The sequence below is a fragment of the Leptomonas pyrrhocoris genome (assembly GCF_001293395.1).
Source record: "Leptomonas pyrrhocoris isolate H10 chromosome Unknown, whole genome shotgun sequence".
NCBI classification, from domain to species: Eukaryota; Euglenozoa; class Kinetoplastea; order Trypanosomatida; family Trypanosomatidae; genus Leptomonas; species Leptomonas pyrrhocoris.
The window spans coordinates 991815-1012748 of record NW_015438362.1 but is presented as its reverse complement, the minus strand read 5'-3'; the positions used below and the strand labels follow the sequence as shown (position 1 = coordinate 1012748).

At 56.1% G+C, this 20934-nt stretch overlaps 10 protein-coding genes across 13 annotated transcripts; all 10 read left to right on the top strand.

Annotated features, from left to right (window-relative positions):
• Positions 1-203: 203 nt before the first annotated feature.
• On the top strand, positions 204-1482 carry ABB37_03998 (Acetylornithine deacetylase-like protein; the record flags this gene model as incomplete). Of its 2 annotated transcripts, none has more annotated exons than XM_015801512.1 (1): positions 204-1482. In XM_015801512.1, exon 1 carries the CDS (start codon positions 706-708, stop codon positions 1480-1482), a length of 777 nt encoding a protein of 258 aa, XP_015660132.1. In that variant the 5' UTR covers positions 204-705. The 2 variants fall into 2 exon arrangements, with proteins under 2 accessions (XP_015660132.1, XP_015660131.1); XM_015801511.1 differs by having other exon boundaries at positions 235-1482.
• A 632-nt stretch (positions 1483-2114) lies between these two features.
• Positions 2115-3355, top strand: ABB37_03997 (glutamamyl carboxypeptidase putativemetallo-peptidase Clan MH Family M18; the record flags this gene model as incomplete). 2 transcript variants are annotated; one of them, XM_015801510.1, is made up of 1 exon in its annotated part: positions 2115-3355. In XM_015801510.1, the coding sequence occupies exon 1, from the start codon at positions 2156-2158 to the stop codon at positions 3353-3355; it is 1200 nt and encodes a 399-aa protein (XP_015660130.1). In that variant the 5' UTR covers positions 2115-2155. The 2 variants fall into 2 exon arrangements, with proteins under 2 accessions (XP_015660130.1, XP_015660129.1); XM_015801509.1 differs by having other exon boundaries at positions 2126-3355.
• Positions 3356-3887: 532 nt separating this feature from the next.
• On the top strand, positions 3888-6369 carry ABB37_03996 (hypothetical protein; the record flags this gene model as incomplete). The annotated part of the gene is made up of 1 exon (XM_015801508.1): positions 3888-6369. The coding sequence occupies exon 1, from the start codon at positions 4120-4122 to the stop codon at positions 6367-6369; it is 2250 nt and encodes a 749-aa protein (XP_015660128.1). The 5' UTR covers positions 3888-4119.
• Positions 6370-6760: 391 nt separating this feature from the next.
• On the top strand, positions 6761-8841 carry ABB37_03995 (hypothetical protein; the record flags this gene model as incomplete). Its single annotated transcript, XM_015801507.1, has 1 exon — positions 6761-8841. Exon 1 carries the CDS (start codon positions 6796-6798, stop codon positions 8839-8841), a length of 2046 nt encoding a protein of 681 aa, XP_015660127.1. The 5' UTR covers positions 6761-6795.
• A 370-nt stretch (positions 8842-9211) lies between these two features.
• Positions 9212-9549, top strand: ABB37_03994 (phosphoprotein lepp12 (LEPP12); the record flags this gene model as incomplete). The annotated part of the gene is made up of 1 exon (XM_015801506.1): positions 9212-9549. Exon 1 carries the CDS (start codon positions 9283-9285, stop codon positions 9547-9549), a length of 267 nt encoding a protein of 88 aa, XP_015660126.1. The 5' UTR covers positions 9212-9282.
• A 488-nt stretch (positions 9550-10037) lies between these two features.
• ABB37_03993 (hypothetical protein) lies at positions 10038-11304 on the top strand (the record flags this gene model as incomplete). 2 transcript variants are annotated; one of them, XM_015801505.1, is made up of 1 exon in its annotated part: positions 10038-11304. In XM_015801505.1, the coding sequence occupies exon 1, from the start codon at positions 10492-10494 to the stop codon at positions 11302-11304; it is 813 nt and encodes a 270-aa protein (XP_015660125.1). In that variant the 5' UTR covers positions 10038-10491. The 2 variants fall into 2 exon arrangements, with proteins under 2 accessions (XP_015660125.1, XP_015660124.1); XM_015801504.1 differs by having other exon boundaries at positions 10300-11304.
• A 585-nt stretch (positions 11305-11889) lies between these two features.
• Positions 11890-14914, top strand: ABB37_03992 (hypothetical protein; the record flags this gene model as incomplete). Its single annotated transcript, XM_015801503.1, has 1 exon — positions 11890-14914. Exon 1 carries the CDS (start codon positions 12221-12223, stop codon positions 14912-14914), a length of 2694 nt encoding a protein of 897 aa, XP_015660123.1. The 5' UTR covers positions 11890-12220.
• A 429-nt stretch (positions 14915-15343) lies between these two features.
• ABB37_03991 (hypothetical protein) lies at positions 15344-17936 on the top strand (the record flags this gene model as incomplete). Its single annotated transcript, XM_015801502.1, has 1 exon — positions 15344-17936. The coding sequence occupies exon 1, from the start codon at positions 15537-15539 to the stop codon at positions 17934-17936; it is 2400 nt and encodes a 799-aa protein (XP_015660122.1). The 5' UTR covers positions 15344-15536.
• A 422-nt stretch (positions 17937-18358) lies between these two features.
• ABB37_03990 (hypothetical protein) lies at positions 18359-19469 on the top strand (the record flags this gene model as incomplete). The annotated part of the gene is made up of 1 exon (XM_015801501.1): positions 18359-19469. Exon 1 carries the CDS (start codon positions 18489-18491, stop codon positions 19467-19469), a length of 981 nt encoding a protein of 326 aa, XP_015660121.1. The 5' UTR covers positions 18359-18488.
• Positions 19470-19766: 297 nt separating this feature from the next.
• Positions 19767-20564, top strand: ABB37_03989 (putative mitochondrial hypothetical protein; the record flags this gene model as incomplete). Its single annotated transcript, XM_015801500.1, has 1 exon — positions 19767-20564. Exon 1 carries the CDS (start codon positions 19848-19850, stop codon positions 20562-20564), a length of 717 nt encoding a protein of 238 aa, XP_015660120.1. The 5' UTR covers positions 19767-19847.
• Positions 20565-20934: the final 370 nt, after the last annotated feature.

The window sequence follows — 20934 nt, the reverse complement described above, 5'->3', positions numbered from 1 at the left end:
GGCGGTAGAGCATCTTTTTTCCCCGGGTGCTTCTCTTCTCTACGTCATCTGCACACAGTTGATTTCTCGCGTCGTTGCCGGTGGCGCGGTTGCCGCGTTCCTATTAGTGGTATTCTCGTCCTTCTTCGCTACTTCCTCTCTTTGTCTTGATGTGGTACATTTTCTTTGTTCTTCTGCGTTCTCCGCGTGCTGCTCGTTTTCAAGACGCGACTTTACCTTTTGACACCTATCGTAGCACTTGCTAAAAAAAAAAACCCGGTAGAGGAATAAAACTACAACGTGACGTTTCCAAGCACACCGAAGGAATGGCTGGCGAAGCTCGTCAGCTTCGACACCACCTGCACCACTCAATCGAACCTGCCGCTTGCCTACTACGCCCGTGACTACCTCGAGTCCCTCGGGCAGAAGCCGAAGATCGTCTACAGCCCCGACAAGAAGAAAGGCCACCTCTTCTGCACCCTGCCCGGTGCGAATGGCGCGACCAACGGTGGTATCATTCTTTCTGGTCACACCGACGTCGTCTCCGTAGTGGGGCAAAAGTGGGACACGGACCCGTGGACTCTGACGGAGAAGGAGGGCAGGCTCTACGGCCGTGGTGCCTCCGACATGAAGGGCTTCCTTGCCGTGACGTTATCACTTCTCCCGACGTTTCTGTCTGTGAAGCGCGCCAAGCCCATTCACATTTGATTTTCTTACGACGAAGAAATGGGGTGTACCGGCATCCCGTCGCTGATTGACTACATGAAGAAGAACAACGTGAAAGCGGACGTGTGCCTCGTCGGCGACGGCAACTACGCGCTGCGGACGGGTAACAAAGGCCACTCACAGTGGAGGTGCACGGTGAAGGGCAAAGCAATCCATTCCTCCATGGCGCTGATGGGCACCAGCTGCAACGCCATCGAATACGCCGCGATGATCATTACAACGGTGCGGGAGATGGCGAAGGAACTTAAGGCACACGACGCACGCGACCATCACTACCGCTGTCCCTATTCCGCCATGTCGACGAATCTTATCCAAGGTGGCAACGCCGTGAACACGGTGCCGGCCGAGTTTGTGTTTGAGTTCAGCCTGCGCGTGTGGAATTCGAAGGTGCTGGGCCGCATGGACGCGCGTATTCGTCAGTACATCAACGAGGTGGTGGTGCCGGAGATGCGCAAGGAGTACGCGGAGGCGGCGGTGGAACTGGACACCTACAATACGTGTCCTGGCTTCAATGCTGATGAGTCTGCACCTTTTACCAAGCTGGCGAGGCGGGTCATGGGCACGGACCAGATAGTAAAGAGTGACGGTACCACGGAGGCAGGATACTTTCAGGAACGTTTGGGTGTACCGACAGTGATTATCGGCGCCGGCACTGCACGCGCGCACGAGGCGAACGAGTACACGTCGGTGGAAAACCTGATGAACTCGCACCGCGTCACGCTTCAGCTGGTGACCCTCTGCACCGAAACTGACAACCCGTTCGAATCGCATCTGTGATAAGCGGAGTACTGGGTCAAATCTCCTCTGTTTGGCTTTGCGGAGCCGTGCGGGCCTTATCGAAAGACTTTTTTTTAGTGCTATTTTCCCTTACTCAATCACATAGCTATAACTATCTTTTTTTTTTCCTTCTAACTCTGAACGTTTATTTGTATTTGTTGTAGAGTCTTTTTAATGAATTGGACAAAAAACTATTAAATGTTCATCGAGGTGGCGTGCGCAGTTATCGTGGCAAAAAGGTAGCGTTTTTTTTCTTTCTATTCCCCTTCTTCTCTACGGCCGATATGAGGCGTTTCGACCTCGTCGTGCATTCCTTATCGTGTTTTCGTTCTTTTCCGGTTGATTCCTTTGCATGAGCACCTGCGCACAATCGCCAATTAGTATCGTTATTAAAGCTATCTTCATTTGTTTACTGGTGCGAATTGCGTATTTCAACGCTACTCTTTTCTTGGAGGGGCTGTGACTGTTACACTTTTGTCTCGCTTTGAACACTTCGTTGTGTGAGGTGATCAAAGCGAGTTTATGCGAGTGTCGATGTCGCTCTCGCTGTTTCCTCTGGCCTTTCTCCTTCAGACACCTCGTCACACTCGATTCGTCCCCTTATCGCCCTACCACCTATCATCGCTCCCCTAGTTCGCAAAAAGACTTCTCCATCTATATTTCTCTCAACGTAATGGTTTTCCCAAACGGTCCGAAGGAGTGGCTGGCGAAGCTCGTCAGCTTCGACACCACCTGCACCCAATCGAATCTGGCGATCATTTACTACCTCCGTGACTACCTGACGTCCATCGGGCAGAAGCCGCAGATTGTCTACAGTCCAGATAAAAACAAAGCCCACCTGCTTTGCACGCTGCCCGGTGTGAATGGCTCGACCAACGGCGGTATCATTCTTTCTGGTCACACCGACGTCGTCTCCGTAGTGGGGCAGAAGTGGGACTCCGATCCGTGGACGCTGACGGAGAGAGACGGCAAGCTGTACGGACGCGGCACGGCAGACATGAAGGGCTTCCTTGCCGTGGTGCTGGCTCTTGTGCCGACATTCTTGTCCATGAAGCGCGCCAAGCCGATTCACCTCGCCTTCTCTTATGACGAAGAGCTCGGCTGCATCGGCATCCCGGTGCTGGTTGACTACATGAAGGAGAAGAAGATTACGGCTGATGCATGCCTCGTCGGCGATGGACGCCTTGAAGTCTGCACCGGCAATAAGGGTCATCGTGTGTGGCGTTGCACGGTGAAGGGCAAAGCAATTCATTCCTCCATGGCGCTGATGGGCACCAGCTGCAACGCCATCGAATACGCCGCGATGATAATCACGAAGATCCGTGAAATTGCGAAGGAGGTTCGTGACAACGATGTTCACGACACGAGCTACGGTTGCCCCTTCTCGCCCATGTCGACGAATCTTATCCAAGGTGGCAACGCCGTGAACACGGTGCCGGCCGAGTGTGTTTTTGAGTTCAACATCCGCATCGCGGACACCAAAGTTGCGATGAACGTCGACGCGCGTATTCGTCAGTACATCAACGAGGTGGTGGTGCCGGAGATGCGCAAGGAGTACGCGGAGGCGGCGGTGGACTTGGACGCGTTCTGCTGCTGCCCGGCTTTCAACGCCAAGGAGGATGCGCCGTTCACTAAATTGGCCCGGAAAATCATGAAGTCGCAGAAGGTGGTGAAGGGCACCGGCACCACGGAGGCTGGCTTCTTTCAGGAGGAACTCGGCATCCCGACGGTGATTATCGGACCGGGCACGGCGGGCGCGCACGAGGCGAACGAGTACACCGCCGTTGCCGACCTACTGCGGTGTACGGAGGTGACACAGGAATTGGTAAGCTATTGCACCGCAACGGACAAGCCCCTCGAGTCACACTTGTAAGTCAAATGTTTATCTGTATCTCCTTTTCTTCTTTCCGCTCTTAATAATCCCTTCTCCGTTGCGATGGAGAGTGTTTGTGTTTTGGGTTTTCTTCATCTTCGTTTTCTTACCGTTTTGTTTTTCCCCTCATTAGTGTTGTTTATCTTGTGCGCCCTCTTCTGCTCCGACAGTGTTCGCTGCGCGTCTTTAACCTAAACGCCCACTTTACTACACCGTTAAGCTTGACAAATCAAAGTGGCGAAAAGACCGAAAGAGAGGTGTTTTTGTTGCTTCATTTGATTTGGATCGCGGAGAGACCCCTTCGATCCTTTTTGGAGACGTACACATTGTGGGAGTCAGACAGCTCTCCCCACTCTGATGTGCACATGCGCCTTCTAAAACAATGAACACTCTGCAATGATCACTTTTCCTTTTTTTTAGAGTCCTTGGTGCTACGCCGCAAGCGCAGCGAATACCCTCCACCGCCTATTCGATCGTTTCATCACTTCTTTGCACCCCTGTGCGATTCTTTCCCTTTCCTTTTCGTGTGTTAGTTTGCTTGCAGCTGTAGAGAACAAACTCCCTGCTCTTTCCCCGCAACTGCGTCGAAGGACTCTCATAGATTCACCACCGTGCACCGCACACGTAGGTATTCGATCTCTGGTTGTCGTTTATTTCGAATAGAAAGGTAAGATAGAGGCGGTGGGAGGGGAACTCTTATGTGCTGCTCTTGAGATCCCTCAGCAGTTTTCACACGCCACATCCAGGAGAAAGGGAGAGAAAAAATGTACATGGATATCCTGGAACAAGAGGTGGAAGCGCTCAGTGCGGAAGTGACACGCCTGCGCCTCATGGTGCACCGTGTCACGCAGGTGATGGAGGCGCCTCCATCACGGCGGCACGGTCATGCAGATCCCTTGCATGTTGCGCCACCATCTTCTTTCACACGTGACACAGCCCCAGCCGATCTGCAGGCAACTGTGGACTCCTACAAACAACTTCTTCCACTTATCCAAGTGTTGCTGGAGCAACAGCGAAGCGCCAAAGAGGTGTCTGGCCACAGGAGCAGCAAGAAGAAGAAAAGTTCGTCTCACAGGCGTCGTCACGAGCACCATCGCCGTCACCGCTCACGGCGCTCTCCGTCGTCGACCAACGAGTCTTCCTACACCTCGTCTTCGCGCTCCCACAGCACCTCCAGCACAACGGATCGATCGTCAGGCATCGCTACCCCTCGCATCGACATCTCCCACGTTGTCCAGCGCTCCCGTGAAGCACCACGCGAGGAGGTGAAGGGACATGTGGAAGCCCCACCGTCGACATCCACCTCCGCAAACAATCCCGCCGCTGCACCGTCACTGGCGGCCCAACACGCCGCCTCTGCCGCAGCAGCAACGGAGCGTCGCCGCCCGAGCACCGTGTCGATCGAGGAGACGCCATCACGGGCGGAGCAGCAAGGCTACTCGTCCACACCGACGCCAAAGTCTGGCTCTGTCGTAGACCGCCTGCGCGCGCAGCGTGGGCTGACGAGTCAACAAGAGGACAAGAGTTTGTCAACGGAGTCTAGCGAAGACATGCCCGCGTGCAAGTCGCTCACACGCTCTGCAACAACTTCGGCAGCGACTTCTCCATCCGCCGCAGTCAAACGACCACCGCACGGCTCTACGAGCACGTCAAAGATGGCAGCAGGACCAGCAGCAGCAAAGGCAGTTGCCAAGAAGTCACATCTTCTCGACGCGTCCTACAGTATGGCCTCCAGCAAACTACTGGATGCACCCTTGGCCAGTGAGGCAGTACAGAGTGCTGCGAAACAGCGTATGGATAGCGGGCCGCCCGCTTCTCTGCCAGCGGAGGAGATGGGCTGCTACGTCTCCTCTCCCGACCTTGCTGTGTGGGACGTCTCTCACGCGGCGGCCGACACACCAGCGGAAGGAAGGCGCGATGGCGTCCACCCATCCAGCCCGCATCACGGGCGCTCCACCGCGAACAGTCTCCAATTCAGCGATCAGGGCCGATACAGCTACAGCATGTTCAACTCGCTGGCCAACTCGCCATCCATTAGCCAAGTGGCCGATGATTCGGCGAAGGGCACACGCACAGACACCACCGCCGGAACCTCTGCCGCACTGGAGCCGACACACGCGGTGCCCAGCGGCAAGCTGCTGCCCCAACAGACGATCGTGATGTCGCGTGCACGGCATATGTCATCCGACAGCAGCAGCAGCAGTAACTCGACCGATGATGACCATGTTGCGCACACCCCTGTCGTCCTCACGACGTCATCCACTACACGCCCGTTTGGCTCCGGTGTGGTTCTCGGGGCTCGACAGCCGATCAGCGCACACTCCCCCAGCAGCAGCGGAGCGCCCGCCGCCCTTCCAGCGTTGGGTTGTACAATTCCGGCACCCATGAAAGGCACCGTAGCCCCCGCGGAGGTGCACGCCAACCTGACCGCGGGGCGGCACCCGATGAAGTTCGACAACACCAGCGAATCTTCTTCTTCTTCGGACGGCGCCGCCGCCGCCGCCGCCGTCTTCCAGCGTCAGCAGGCGCGCCACGCCGTTCACGAAGACCATCGCGAGTCTAGCTTCCACAACTACTCGGAGACAGCCGTTTCCTCATCGCCCGCCTCGATCAACAACGCTCCGTTGCAGAGACAACTGCAACAGCAGCAGCAGCAGCAACAGCTACAGTCGTCGTCGTCATCACCGCACCAGCAAGATTTCCCCGCCGCGCTGAGCCAAGACGCCTACAGTTACGCTTTGTTTTTAGCCCAATACTCCGCGCACGGCTCACCACATCCGGGAAGCAATGAGAATGCAGCATCACTGGAGTTGTCGCGTGCGGTCAGTCGCCCGGGAACAGCGCGCAGCGAGTCGCACGGTCCCTCGCTGGGTGGCAAGCGCGGCTTCTTCGCCTCGGGTGGGTATTACTACGACTGCGACTTTGCAATGCGGAGTCCCAGTCAGCCGAGCACGATATCGAACGCAGGGGCGGAGCATGGTGTCTCCGGCATCTCCGCCGCTTACGACTATTAGACATGTGAAGTTTTGCTTGCTCTATCCCCTCCTCTGTTTTCTCGCTGCAGCTCCTTCTTGATTTTCCTTGAAAAGATGTGAGCGACATACATTGCCAACAGCGGCAACAACAGGAAAACTTCGATTGTGCCTTGCAGTTCATTAAGGAGTGTTGTGTTTCTTCTTTTTCCTCCTCGTGCATCGAATGTACTTTACGGGGCTTCAGCCGCGATACTCGTACAACGAAACGCAAAACGCTCTCCTCTCCTCCCTACCCCTCCTTTATGTCGTCTCCAGCTCGGCAATTGTGGGCGCCCGCTGAGCAGCTGGAACCCGGTGTCTCGCTTGCGTTTCTTTTGAAGTACTTCCCTCTCTCTCCCTTCCACCTCTCTCCCTTCTCTACAAACACACAGAGGCAATCGTAAAACGCTCGGGCTCTAACAAGCGATGTTGCCTCGGCTTTCAGCGGTGTGCAGCGAGCTGATGCGCATTCAAGTGCAGCTGCTCCAGCGCCAAGGTGCGCCGTTGCTGTTGGCCCACGAAGGAGTGCAGCTGCTGCGAGAAAACCTCCCTGGAGTAGAACTGACGACCTCGCGGGACGCAGAAACGCTGAAACTCGTACCGAAGCTGCTTCGCGCGAGTTCAACGGTGTTGCGGTTTGTGCCAGACGAAGACGCGCTGGCTGCGCTAGATGCGCTGGACCACTGTGCGGCAGTGGTCGGTCAGTACAGCGCGGGTGGACACGTGGAGCGCAATTACAACCTGCACGACGTCTGCTCGCTGCTCCGCTCGATAAGCGTGTTGGACGACTGTCAAGGTCGACTGATGGAGCTGAGCGAATTGTCATCTCCTTCGTGCTTTCCCTCTTCATCGGACGGCTTATCTCCATCTTCGCGGCCCACACGAGTCTCCACCTCATCTTCTCATGTATCTGCCCAAACGAAGCGATTTGGCGCGCTGCTTGTTCCCGTGTACACACACGCCATGCAGCTCTGGACTCTGCCGCGCGAGAACGCATCCACACTGAGCATTCTCTCCCTTATCGATGCTAACAGCCGCGTACACGGTCAAAGCTTCAATTTCCCTGCCATCAGCGCCGACCAAAATGGGTTACTGCCCATCAAGGCGAAGATACACATGGAGGCCAAAATGCAGCGCTGCCGCGGTGCACGTGGCCTCCTCGCCGCGTTGCGGGACTGTGCGTTCAATCGCGTGGACGCAGGCATGAGCCTCGCCACGATGGCCCGGACGGGACTCTATGACGCGGAAGTCTGTAATCGCAGCTGCGAGACGCTTTACGCCCAGCACGCCCTCCTATCAAGTCAGCAACTTTGCCAGGTGTTGTTTCACTTGGGCACGCTGCAGCACCGGCACATCCACCAGAAGTATTTCTCGAGTCTCGTGGAACCGCGCGACTGCAACGCGGAGGCGATGCGGCAGCACGTGCTGGGTCTCGCGATGCTCCGCCAACCGCCACCGAGTGAAACGGCATTGATGAACGGCGTCTTCCTGCACGCCCTACGCACCACCCACGCAAACCGACGGCACCGCGACGACGGGTCGTCTTCTTCTCCTTCCTTCTACTCCCACGGCGACGGTGAACGACGACACTCAGGCGGACGTCGCCTTTCTCACCTATCACCACAGGCGCAACGCGCTATTCAGGACCCGCTCAACGACGAAACTTACACCCTCTCTCCGCAATGGTACATCGACGTGGGCCACGGCCTCAGCTGTCTCGGCATTCAACACCCTAAGTACAAACTCATGGTGGCGCGTCAGACGCGACGCAGCATCGGCTGCCTCACCACCGCTGAGCGCTGCAAGTTGTTGTACGCCACGGGCGGTCTGTCCGCAGCACAGGTGCCGGTGGAGCTGCGTGCGGCGTGGAAGTCTAAGGTAGACCGCAGCATCGCTATTACGGTGGAAAAGCTGAAAGACATCGAACCGCACGAGGGACCGTGCGTCATGAACGCACTGCGCTACTGCGACATCCGTGAGCACCCCCGCATCCCACGCGCCCCGAAGCTCGACTTGGACGAGAACCCGATGGATGTGCTGCTCCGCACGTGGTCGACGGTGCCGAAGGAAAGGGTAATGCAGCTGACGGAGCAGATCAAACCGCAGCACCTTCGCACAAGCACGCACAAGGCCGCCGCGACCGCCCTCACCAACGTGGTGGCGCACGTCGCAGCGACTTTCGACGACGTCCCGCAAGAGCAGTCGCATCGACTGGAGCCCCTCTGCGCCGCAGTTGACGCGCACAGCGCAGAGATGACGGTGGAGGACACGATGCGTACGCTGCAAGCGTTACGGAAGATGGGCCGCACCGGACCACGACAGCAGGAAGCGGTGCGCAACCTCTTGATGAATCTGTGGACGCGTCGGTACGACCTTGAGGGGGAACAGCTGACGCGGTGTTGCGCCTGTGTGCAACACTGGCCCGAGGTGCCCGAGGCCATGGAACTCCTGCAATTCGCAGCCTCGCACTGACACAAGCAGTCTTTCATTGTTAGTAGTATTATTATGTGTATGGGTTTGCCTGAGCATCCAAGTTACTCTGTGCATTAGTGTTTTACGCTATCGATTTACACGATGAATGACTTTCACAGAAACACGAGCATCAGGGGAGGTTTCGATGGAGGTTAATAATAATGATAGTAGTAAATACAAATATGCCGGCGAAAACAGCCTTGACGAGAGCCAAAAGCAACATATATTGTTGCTGCTGTCTAAACGACACTGTGTGCTACTTCTGTTTCCATACATGCACTATTTCCATACCTCGTATCCCTTTTCTCTCTCCCTTTACTCGGCTTTTTGCTATCCTCCTTTTGCATCGTTCTCCCCCACGCTTTCACAAGCCCATCCCAGCAGTTGCTCTCCTGAACCACGTATATATACTTTCCCATAAAAAGAATTGTGAGCTCCACCATGGGCAAGCGAACCAAAAAGGCCCCAAAACAAAAGCAGAAGCTCGCGATGGCCGATCGCCCGCGCAAGCTGACGAAGAAGGGCAAGATAAAGCACAAGCGTGGTGACCTCAAGATGGTGGCCGCGCGCAACGTCAGCTTTCAGATAAAACAAGGCAAAGGAGGAAAATACATAAAAACAGGAGAACGGAAGTGCAACATTCACACGGTGTGCGACTGTGTGAAGCGAACCGATCCGGCTCGTATGCGCTTTATCTCTAATCGGTAGTGTTCTCTTTTTTCTTTTAGTGTGTGTGTGTGTGTGTGGTCATTGGCAGTTCTTCTTTCTGGTAATTTGCCACTTTCAGTTTTCGTTGGCGTTGTTGTTTGCTTGTTTCTCACATTTAACACTTTAATGATGATGTTTTCGCTAATGATTGCGTTGCATTGTAATCGGTTAAAATAACGCGTATTGTACGTTTCAGCTTCTTCAGTTTAAAGATGATAAAATATAACGCCCAATGGAATTCGGGTTCTTCCTCGTGTTCGGTTTGTGCGTTGACGCGAAACTGAACAGCCAACGAATTTGTAGGCGGACAAAATAGAAGTTGAGGTGGCGAGCACGGCGTTTGCCTTCCTTGCTCTGCTCTTTTGAGATGTCTGTTTCTTGTTGCTCATGACTTTTCACCCTCTTCACCGTCTGTGTTGCGGTCCAATCGATAGCTCTGTTTCCATTCTTTCTCTGTTTTATTTTTTCTCTCACCCACCTTACTGTCAGAGCAGCGACAACAAACAGGGAAACATTTTTTGTTCTTAGTCAATCGTGTCATGCTTTCATCCCTTTGAGGCGAGCGTTTTCACCTCTCCCTCCAACACAACCTCTACTACGTCTCTCGCTTTCTTTTCTTCAGCCGTGTTCTTCACACGGTGCAGTCTCAACAAGCCACTAGCTTCTGTGTCTGCGTGTGTGTGATTGCTTCGTCTGATTTTTTTTTCCCTTCTCTCCTGCTACCTCTTTTTGTTTCTGTCGTGGTTTGAAGAACCTTCTGCGCTGACATCTGCTTGCATTACTTCGCTGAAGGCTTGCGTCTGCGCTTGTTTTATTAGTTGTCTTTTCGCTATCAGTCCTTTCATCTGCTCTCTTTGAGGGAGAGAAGGAAGGAAGGGGGGCACTGTACTCCACTAATACTTGACTGTTTGAGCGACACACATACCCTGCCCAAGAGCCGTGATGGTCTTCTTGAAGGTCTCTCAGGGTAAAGAGGTGGGGAAGGGAGAGGCGTCTGCAGCAAGCATTGCCCAAGAAGCCTTTGAGTTTATCTATCAAATGTCGCCAATGGAGGGAGCCAGGCCGGGTGAGCGTTACCTTGAATTCGCGCACTTCGAGCCTCTCGCCGCCGCTGTGCACCTCAACCTGGAGGACCTCTCGTTTTACTTGTTAGCCTTCCTAGCAGATGAATCACCCAAGATCAACTACAAGATTCCCGAGAAGCGCTTTGTAGCGTTAATGACGGCGCTAGCAGGAGCACTTCCGCGCAGTGCCGGAGTGCCGTCCAGAGAAAACGGCTTTGCTCCTCTGTTTGCTGCGGCGCACACCGCCGTGATCGACCTCAACGCGCGGCTCCGCGCCAGCGAAGAGCTGCGGGTGAAGTTCTATCATTTTCTCTACAATTGGTGCCTGAAAACAAACAAGGCCACCGACCGCGTCGACATCGCGAAGGAGCTGTGGTCGTTCTTCTTCTCCGCCTCACCGCTGTCTTTCACGAAGGAGGAGGCGAAGCTGAAATTTACGGCGTATGTGTGTTTCCCTCGCATCAACCAGTGGCTGAATTTTATTACGATAATGTCGGAGAAGGCAAAAAATACAAATCAGAACGGGTCGGCGCTGGATCAGATGGGCGTGCCACTGGACACCTGGTCGCAGCTCATTCCATTTGCCAAGATGGAGAGCTACAACGAGTACGACGACGAGGACTCGTGGCCGGTGGCGATGGACGATTTTGTGGAGTACGTACAGCAGCTGAAGAAGCATAAGGAGGCGTGAGCACCCACCGCAGCAGCTGACCGCCTCCTCAGCGACCAGATTACCTCGAGTGCTCTCTTTCCTGTGTGAGGGTGTTTGCTCCTCTATATACGTAGATTTTTGTTGAATATATATTACACAGTTGTGACCAGCTGGTGGGGATGCTCGATTGTGTGGTTGTGTTGTCTGTCGTTTTCGTTGCTGCCCTCCGCTCATGGCCGTGTTGTTGTTTCGTGTAGGATGCACAGAGAAGCAGAACGTGATGAAGTAACTCGTTCACAAAGACAACCTGAAAAGCGAGGAAAGAACGGGAGCTTTCTTTTTGAGGGGTGTTGAGTCACAACGGCGCTGCGTGTCGCGTCCTCATAGGCATCGCTGAATGATGCGTGAGGGCGTCTTTATCTCGGAGCCGCTGATGCATCCGCGTTGTTTTCCCGTTCTCCTCGTTTTCACGAACACAGTCAATGAGAGTATGCTTTGCTGCGTATCCGCTCTTTCTTTCTTCTTTTTTTGTCTGGTGCACGTCCTTCTGCTTCCTTGTGGTTTGTTTCACTCTTTCGCTCTTCCACTACACCGCACTCACAACCATTTTCTACACACACTGCAGGTGCAATTCAGTTCTGCAAACGTGAACGATGCACCGCGTGAGCCCTCCCCCGACGTTGGCACAATGCAGAAAACCCCTGCCACCTGCAGCGATAACGCGGTACACCCTTCGTTAGCCTCGTCTTCCTTGTTCTCCCGTGCGGACGAGATCGCACCCACGGAAGCCTCCCACCCGGTCATATCGCTTTTTCGACGTCTGTTGATGCAAAGCGAGGACGAAGCTTCCACACCATCAACAACGGGTTTGAAGAGGGAGTCCCCACCACGGGAGCTACGCAGCAGGAAAGGGGTGGGTGCTGCCTCCACGGGGGGTGCCACTCCTTTCCAAAGCATGCGCCAGCAACATCGTCTTAAAGTGGCGATTGTGGGGGAGTCAGAGAGCGGCCGGACGACGCTGTGCAAAAGCCTCGAAGATGCGGCGGAGCACAAAACGACCCATCCTCTAGTCGCGTCAGGCCAACCCGCCGCGCTCAAGATGGATGCTGCTGTTCTGTCGGTGCAGACGTACGATGTTGCATGCGGCGACGACGCAGATGCCCTGGGAGGCGAAAGCTCCATCAACGCCTCTGTTAGAGGAGAGAAGCAGTGTCTGCTCGAGGTGACCGTCGTAGATAGCGGACCCGCTCCGCTGAGCGACGGCGCCGGCACGATGGCGATGATGGAGGCGGATGTCGTCCTCGTCTGTTTTCCCCTCTGCCGACTCAAACAAGTTGTCCCGCTACAAAGCAATGGGAAATTTGGTCTCTCTCTTCGTCCTGCCCAACCGACAGAGGCGTTCATTCACACGCGGGACTATCGGCTGCTCACCACGCTGCTCATGCTGTTGTCCACGCGGTGTGGAGGCGGGGCGGGCGATGTCCCCTCATCGAACTTTCCCTCCATCGTCCTCGTAGGCACCTTTCAAGACGTGCTTACGGATGCGTCTGTCGCGGCGACGCACACGATACTGCGCGCACTGCAGCGTCTGTGTGATGGCGTCCGACAATGCTCGTCGTCAATCCCGCCTGTTACTGATGTGTCTGCCGTCAGCGCCACTCAGGCCACTGCGGTGTTGCTGACCAGCGAAAAGCACGTTACCTTGCGTGACTGGTGGCTCCTCCTCCTGCAGCGCGCAGCGACGGTGCACGCGTCGAGAAGACCACCTGCATCGACTGCCTCGCCGAGTCATCCACAGCCATCTCGTGAAGCTTTCATCGCGCTCCCCGCATTGCTTCACTTACTCGCCCATCCAAATCGGCTGCACGCGCTGAGTGCAGGCGTGCGACAGATCAATAGCGGTAACGGCAGCCCACGCCTGTTGGATGTGTCGGTGGACAATTCTTTCACACCTTATGCATTTCAGGAAATCGCCTCCGCTGCAATGCGTGCCGAGGACGCGCGGGTGACGTCCTTAGTGGTGGACTTCATCACGCAGCTGAAGGCGCGCAAGCGGGTGTGGATGCTTCCGCTGCCGAAGCTGTGGCGGGTGGCGTACGCGCTAGGGATGCAGTCGAGAGAGCAGCTATATTTGGTACTGCGGCAGATGGAAGCAGCAGGCGAGGTGTTGCTTCTCGGGCGTGCGCTGAGCTACGCGCAGGAGGCCCGCCTTGGCGGATGCGGCAGCACCAACGAGACGGTATGTCTTTGCCCCGCTTTGCTACGGACCTCTTACTCGATCCTGTACGTGTACGTGGACCGAGTGGCGCACCGACAGGGGCGACACGTGCGGAAGTGTCTACGCAATGTTGAGCTGAGCGAATGCGCGCTCGGGGATCCGACCTCACTGGCAGCCAAAGGCATCTTTCCCCTGCCGCTGCTGCGACGCCTTGCTGTGGCGCTTGGGTTGAGAAACACCTCGCCAAGTGAAGCAGCGGAGCTTCTCATCGCCGCACTCATTGGCTCGGACTTGGCCTATCTTGCGTACGACCCCAGCAGCCAAGCCGGCAATCCGGCACGTTCGCTGAGCAGGGCATCCTTGGCATCCCACTTTTCCAATCCACAAGATCCGCTGCAGCCACCGTTGTTGTCGTCCTCCTCGGCAGCACCGTCGCCCACACGGCGAAGAGGCGGCGAACGGCTGCACAGAAGCAGCGATAGTGCGCCGGCTAGCCCGCTGCACTCTCGCGGTCTTGTGTTACCGCCTCCGTCTGTTGAAACGACCGCCAGCGTCACCGGCGACTCCTCACCATCTAACTCGACCCCGGGAGAGTTCCCGCTGCTAACCCCCTCAGCCGCTGATCTCCTATTGGGCGTAGAGGATGATTCCAACTACTCGCCGAACATCACTGTGGCGGAGTTAACGTCGCTTTTTCTGCTCGGCGAGCTCACCTCGTCTCAGGCCACTTCTGAGTCCGTTCAAGCCACTGCGCAGCGAAGTGAGCGCTCTTCCAGTCCAACGCGCTGCATGCCACCTCCCGAGGACGACGCGGTGCTCATCGTCCCCTCCCTGCAGCAAAGAACGTTGTGTCCTGATGCCGTGACGCACCACATATTGGCGCGCGCTAGTGCAACTGAAAGCGCTGCTTCCTCAGGACAAAGTCTGCGATCGTCGCAGGTGCTGCTGCGCGTCGAGCCCTACCCGTACGATCTCGTTGCGCTGCTCACGTGTCGCTTTGCCAGCCTGGCACTCCGTGTAGAGAGGGCGTATTCTAATGCGGCGCTGCTGTCTTACAACGTGACCGAACTGCTGCGTCCCACCACCGATCGCGCCTCTCGTTCTCAACGGAAGCGCGACGCAGCGTCTCAGCTAACGACAGACGGCTGCTGTTTTCTCTTCTGTGCTCCCCCGTCCGACGAGACGGCGGCGGCAGTCTGCTGCTCTACGGTGCTCCGGCTCGTTTGCTTTGCCGATTCGCACATGCGCGTCGCACGCCTGGCACTTGCACTGTGCACGGAGATGCACCTGTTTGCGCTGCAGCGACTCCCTGGTGTGACCGTGGCACAAGCACAGGACACCGACGCGTCTGCGGACCGTGACGCTGCTACACACGGTGTTAGTTGCGCCAACGTTGCTGCGCTGCTTTGCTCCTTAAACAGTTTGGCGTGAAGCTGTGCGCCACAGGTTCACAAAAAGTGCCCTTCGCATAGATGAACGTTTTCTATCCTTCCGACCGGTTTCGCTGCGCTCTGTTTTATTCCTGAACAACGCTTGGTTTCTGTCATTTCGATTGACACGTGTGGGCGAAGCTATCCACTGCTGCGTGTCAGCAATACATCGAACAACAACGGTCGAGTTAATACGCGCTTGTAGTAAATTAATTGGATGAACACGATCCTTTGTCGCGTCTCCATTTCGTTCCATCGCAGCTTCCTGTGTATCGTCATCTGTCTCGAGCGATGATCTGAATTGAATTGGTTCGAAATCAATGTATGGCAAACTGCGTGGTAGACAATTTTTCTTCACCCCTTACTTGGTTATTATTTTCTCGTATGTCACGCCTCTCACTCTCTCTGTTGTTTGTGAACGGTACGTGAAGTACGTATTTCTTTTGCTCGCTCTTTGTTCTATAACGAGCGGAAGCAACACGCAAATTACTTCTTCCTTTGTTGTCGTTGTTGACTGACGGAGCGAGTGCAGCAGTCCGCTTTTAATACTCAGCTGCCGTGCAACAACCTCATCAACCTGTGTCTGTTGAGTGATATCTCAAAACACATTCGCTGTCGGAAGAATGGGTGTTGAGCTTCGAGAAGGCTTCCCCGACGCTGGCGGTGACGTCTGCAGCACCTTCTTCAGCTCTGTTGACCTGTCTGACAAACTCTGGGGCAGCATCGAGCGCCTGGCGCACGCCGATGATGTGACCTTCTGGACGGTGTTGGCTAACCACGAGAAGCTCCCTGTTGTGTTTCTCAGCGTCGTGACAGCAGTCGATCACGCCCACAGCTCTCACTCCAAGGCACAGCGACGCGCTGTATCGGCGGAGAGTGAGCGTGATGTGATTGAAATGGTGATGCGCATCGCCACCGCGACGGAGCCGTGTGCGCGCCGCGGAGTTGATCCGGCGAGTTTGGCGATGCGGCTGAGCACGCTGCTGCCGTGGAAAGTGCTCCTCCCAGTCTCCCTCATGCTGCTGCGCCACAGCGGCGCGGCGGCCTCCGTGACCGTCTCCTCCCTCGTCATGCTGAATCCTGGTTACCTGTGTACGTTGAACTCGTACATGCCAACGTGGTGGGATAGCGTGAACCGCCTTGCCGTGCGGTGCACCCATGAGCTGCAGCGCGGCCGCTACCAGCGCCTCCCTGGCGATATATTGGCCATTTTCGAGCAGGTGTACCGCCTGACGAAGCAGTTGTGGGCGGTGCTGCAGTGCGCGCCGTTCCTGTCCGACTACCTTTCTCTTCCCCGTACGCTGCGGTCCTTGCGGATTGTCGTCGACGTCCTGTCCCCCATTCTCCAGCACTTCATCATCGTGTGCGACGAGCTGTCAACGCGTCGCGCCATTTTAAGCCGAGCCAACTCCGTCATCGTCAACGCGGCCCTCAACACCTCCTCCGTGCTGCTCCTCTACCACATGTACACCACGCAAGGTCCGCAGAAGCACCATCACGAGAGCTTCTGTGCGCCGCAGGTGGTCAATGCCACCTACAATCGTTTGCGCGAGCATCTCCAGCAGTACGCGCAGGGGTACACGCAGTACTTCTTGCAGGTGACGCAGAACCAGTCCTTTGTTGGGTACATTCATTACCTGTGCCCACCAGCGCGTGCCGGCGACGCGTCAGGCGACCACGCATTGGGACAGGTGCTGCTGTCGCTGACGCAGGAGATGGCGGACAGCAACGACTTCGCCAGCGCAGCGTGCGGTACTCGCCCGCGCTTCTTCGAGCTGGTCCTACTGGACGTCGTGCGGCAGGGCGTGCACATCGACGACCTGCTCGCGCGCCACTTTGTGACTCCGGCAGAAGCGTCGAAACTCGGGGCCTCGGAGGACGCTGTCACACGCGCTTTGGCTGGTCTGCCTTCCTTGGAGGTGGCAGCTGCGTCGTCCGCGCCGCACACGCCGGTACCAGAGGCGGCCGGTACAACTGCTGCATCACCAGCAGCTGCTGCCCCATCACCTGAAAAGGTCGACGACCCGTTAGTGGCGATGGTCATGGACGTCTTTCCCCAGTACTCTCCCGCTGGTATTCGCGCCGCGTTAAACTTTTACTCCAACGACGTGGAGCAGCTCATAATGGACGCGAGCATGGAGAACTTGCCGCCGCACTTGGTGGGTCCGCTGACGGCTACCGGATCTTCCGATGCGGAGGTCGCCGCCGCCTTGGCTGCGGAGGACGAGCGGGTCGGCTCTGGTTCTCCAGAAGCGGCGACGGCGGATGTGAGCGCTGCGGGCAGCGCCGCGGCCGCCCACCTTCGAGCGAACGACTACGACGACGCCTTCCAGCCGGAGACGCTCTACCGCCTGCTCGGTCGCGATCTTTACGAGCTCGTCACCGACTCGGACGCGGACGACGCTGTCACGGACGCGACGTCTCGCGGCGTGATCGCTGGCAACGACATCGACGATGACGTGGGCTACCAAACCACGCTGCACGACCAGCGCACGTACGTGTCGGACGCCTTTGACGTCGACGAGGACATGAAAGCGAAGATTCGAATGCTGAACGAGGTGATGTACGAGGATGAACTCGATGACGGGCAGCAGGACGTGCACCTGGCGGGCGGCGACATCGTCGACGACGCGTCTGACGGTGACGACGTCAACAGCGGTGGTGGTGGTCGCAATCGTGGACGTGGCCGGCGGGGCGGTGGGGCGGGTGCCGCGGAAAAGCCGGATAGCCCAGCTCCAGCAGCGCACGCCGGCCCATCCCCCTCGTCATCGCCCGCACCGGCCCCCGCAACCGGCGCTGCCGCACCGCCGCAGCGCACATCGCACGATGAGTACCACGACAAGCGCTATCACGAGCAGCGTGCCAAGGATCGCGTGACGCGCACGAAGCAGAAACAGGCGGAGCGGAATGAGCGGGTGCCGGCTTACGCGAACAAGAAGAAGACGTCCAAGTCGAAGGTGAGCGGGACGAAGACGAGCTTGCAACGGGCAGTCCGGAAAGGCACGTACGATCCTGATGCGTAGGCTCGACTTCTTCCACGGTCCTGCATTGCGAGAGGAATAAGAAATAATCAGTCAACACGTGAGAAGCTCGCACGTGTCAGAATCCCTCTTTCCGTTTCGGTATTCGCCTTCTGCTCTTTGCCGAAAATCGCAACAAGGAAACAAAACTACTAAAGGATGGTAACTGCACCCGCACAAACTAAATCTGCTGCTCTTTGCATGGCAGTTTTCGAGCTGAACGTAGAAAAGGTCAATGACTGCAGGCACAGTCAGGTGATTGAAAGCCGCGAGTGAGCATTTCCCCCTGCGGCAACTGTGGGAATGCATCAACGGAAGTCGATTCACCACTCTTTCCCTTCCTCACGTTGAAGGCACTTCTGCACCTGCGCACTTCCTTCTTTTGAACTTCTTCTTCTTCGCCTGTAAACGGTTTTCTTTCCCTAGTTCCCAGTGGTGCGTGTCTTTCTGAGCGCTTTGTGAAGCTCTTCTCTTTTTTGTTGTTGTTTAAGAATAGCGTCAAAAGGTCATAGTAGTGTGCAGCTCTTTTTTTCTCTCCGGTCCACGCAAGTCGGCATGCAACGACTTGCTAGAGCCGCAAGTGTCACCGCAACGGCGTCGGTGGGCCTCGCCGGTCACCATCCGTGCGGTGCGAGTTCCTCTTCCTCCTCTCCTTTTCCTCGTTCGCCGCTGCTCGTCCAACGTCGTGGCATTCGCAATCTACACCAGTACCCTCACGCGCGATACAAGAGTCTCGTGAAAGACAACCGCCGCTTCGCGCGCAACTGGTGGCTCACGGGGGGCAACAATTACGAGCTCGTCTCTGAAGTCGGCCACGAGCGCGAAGCAACCGAGAACTTCTCCACGTTGCGCGACGACAGCGACAACGACGCCTTCGTGCTTTCCACAAACAAACTAGAGGACCTGCCACCGGCGGAACGGCTGAACACACTCGTGGAGCTGATGCGCGTTCGCTGGAAGGTGCGCGACAACAACCGCGGCTTTGACAAGGCGAAACTGATGCTGAAGGCGCTAGAGTGCTTCAGTGAGATGCGGCAACTCGAACAAATCAAGGCGTTTCACGAGCTGCCCGAGCCCGACCAGGACACGTTTCTCCAGTACGTAGAGGGTTGCGTCAAGTACGCGCAGGCGTGCTCGCACTCGCACCCTGATGCCGTCGCCGTCGTACTGCGCGCGGCGGAGATCTGTGACGAAATGCGGTGTACTGACAAGCGCGAGGAGTTAATTCACATTTCTGAAGAGATGGCGAAGCGGCTCGACCGCGCGTACGCTTCTGCCCGCCCATATGCCACGAAGGCGCAGCTGCTGCCCACGCCGATCTCTGAAGTACACAGCCAACTCCGCATGAAGCAAGTGAAAGCGTTGGAGGAGCACTTCAAAGACAACCCGGCAGTCGTGGAGAAAACAAAGCCGCGCGAGTTCTTTCGCGGACCACGCAGTCGGAAGATCTACCACGATCCTATGCGCCACAACGATGTGCACCGCCACCTGCTCGCCATCCCGCATCGTCCGGAAACGCGGTCGTGGAACGCGTGACAACCGCTATTCTGCTGTGGTGTTGTTGTCCTCTCCTGTCTGAGTTCCTTCGAGTTTCACAGAGCATCCTTTCGGTAAATATCTAAATGGTACATTGAAAAAAAAATGGTTTCTACCTGATGAAAGCATGAAAGCTCGTAAAAAAAAATTTTGCGGATGCGTTGTAAATATGATGCTGGTAAGCCAACATTGACTCTATTACTCGCGCTTGTCCGTCTAAGGCGGAAAGAGAAGTGGTACTGGGTGTGCGCCTCTTCACCACGTTTTCTTCCACTTTCACCTATCTGTTTCCCCTCAGCGAAGTCATCAGAAGTGTGCGAGGCGTCCATAAACAACAACACTACCAAACAGAACGAGAAGATCAACAGTTGGAAGAAAATGTCGCACTACAACACGGGCATCGGCAGTAGCGTGCCGTCCGTGGTTGATATGGTGAGCGGCTTTTCGGCCTTCCTTGTCGACTTTGTGCAGGTCGTCCTTGGACAGACTCAAACAAGCTTCCAGGCGGCATCACCAGAGGACAGTGATCCTGGTGTGTTTGACCCAGACACGCGCAGCTGGTCAGGCCCGGAAGGTCTGCGCTACCGCGTTGGGCTCTTTCCCATCCCTAGTGAGCGTCACACACGTGAAAAGACACGCAACATTAAAATCTTAATGGATAACTGCCGCCGAATCTGCCTCGCCGACGAGCTTCCCGCGACGAAGGAGGAGAAAAAGTTCTGGTCCGCGTACCGCTTTATGAAGTATCAGCTCTTCCTCGCCCCTGCGTGTATCGTCATGCCGCCCCTGTACGTCTTTTCGAAGATATTTCACGACAAGCTGCACCCGGTGCTGCGGGGACGCATGATGCCAATTATGGGCGGCATGATGCTGGCTGAGTTGTGGGCTGATGCAACATATCCCGGTCACCAACTCTTGTCGACGGCGTTGCGGGCAAAGACGCCGATGGGGGACGCGGCACGGGCGGAGTGGGTGCGCCTGCAGCCTGTGGATATTCCCTTTTACATATTCACCGCCTATCAGTTTCAGCTCATGTTCAACGCCGTTCCGGACGATATACTTTTCGGAGGAGACATCGCTACGCTGTGCGGGTGATCGGCGATGAGTGGAATCCGAGAAAGGGGATGTGGTTGTACACCCGTGTAGTCGCGTTTGGCAAAAAAAAAAAATCGTGTGGTACGGGGGGGAGGGGAGTGCTCATGCTCACGTTTGCACTTGCGCGTGTGAGGCATCTGCGTGGTGTCCGTTGCTGTTGGTGGTGTTGCTCGATTTGGGGGAGTTTCTACGATCTCGCGCGTGGAGTTCGCTTACTTACAGATCTAACTAATTTTGTCATATTCAGCAAGAATAGCGGTACACACGTTTGGTTTAGGAACGTGATGGAAACGTATCCGACTGTTGAGATGGTCGGCGCACCTGTAACATTTTGCTTTTTGAGGGGGCTGCCCTTCTTTCCAATGAATCG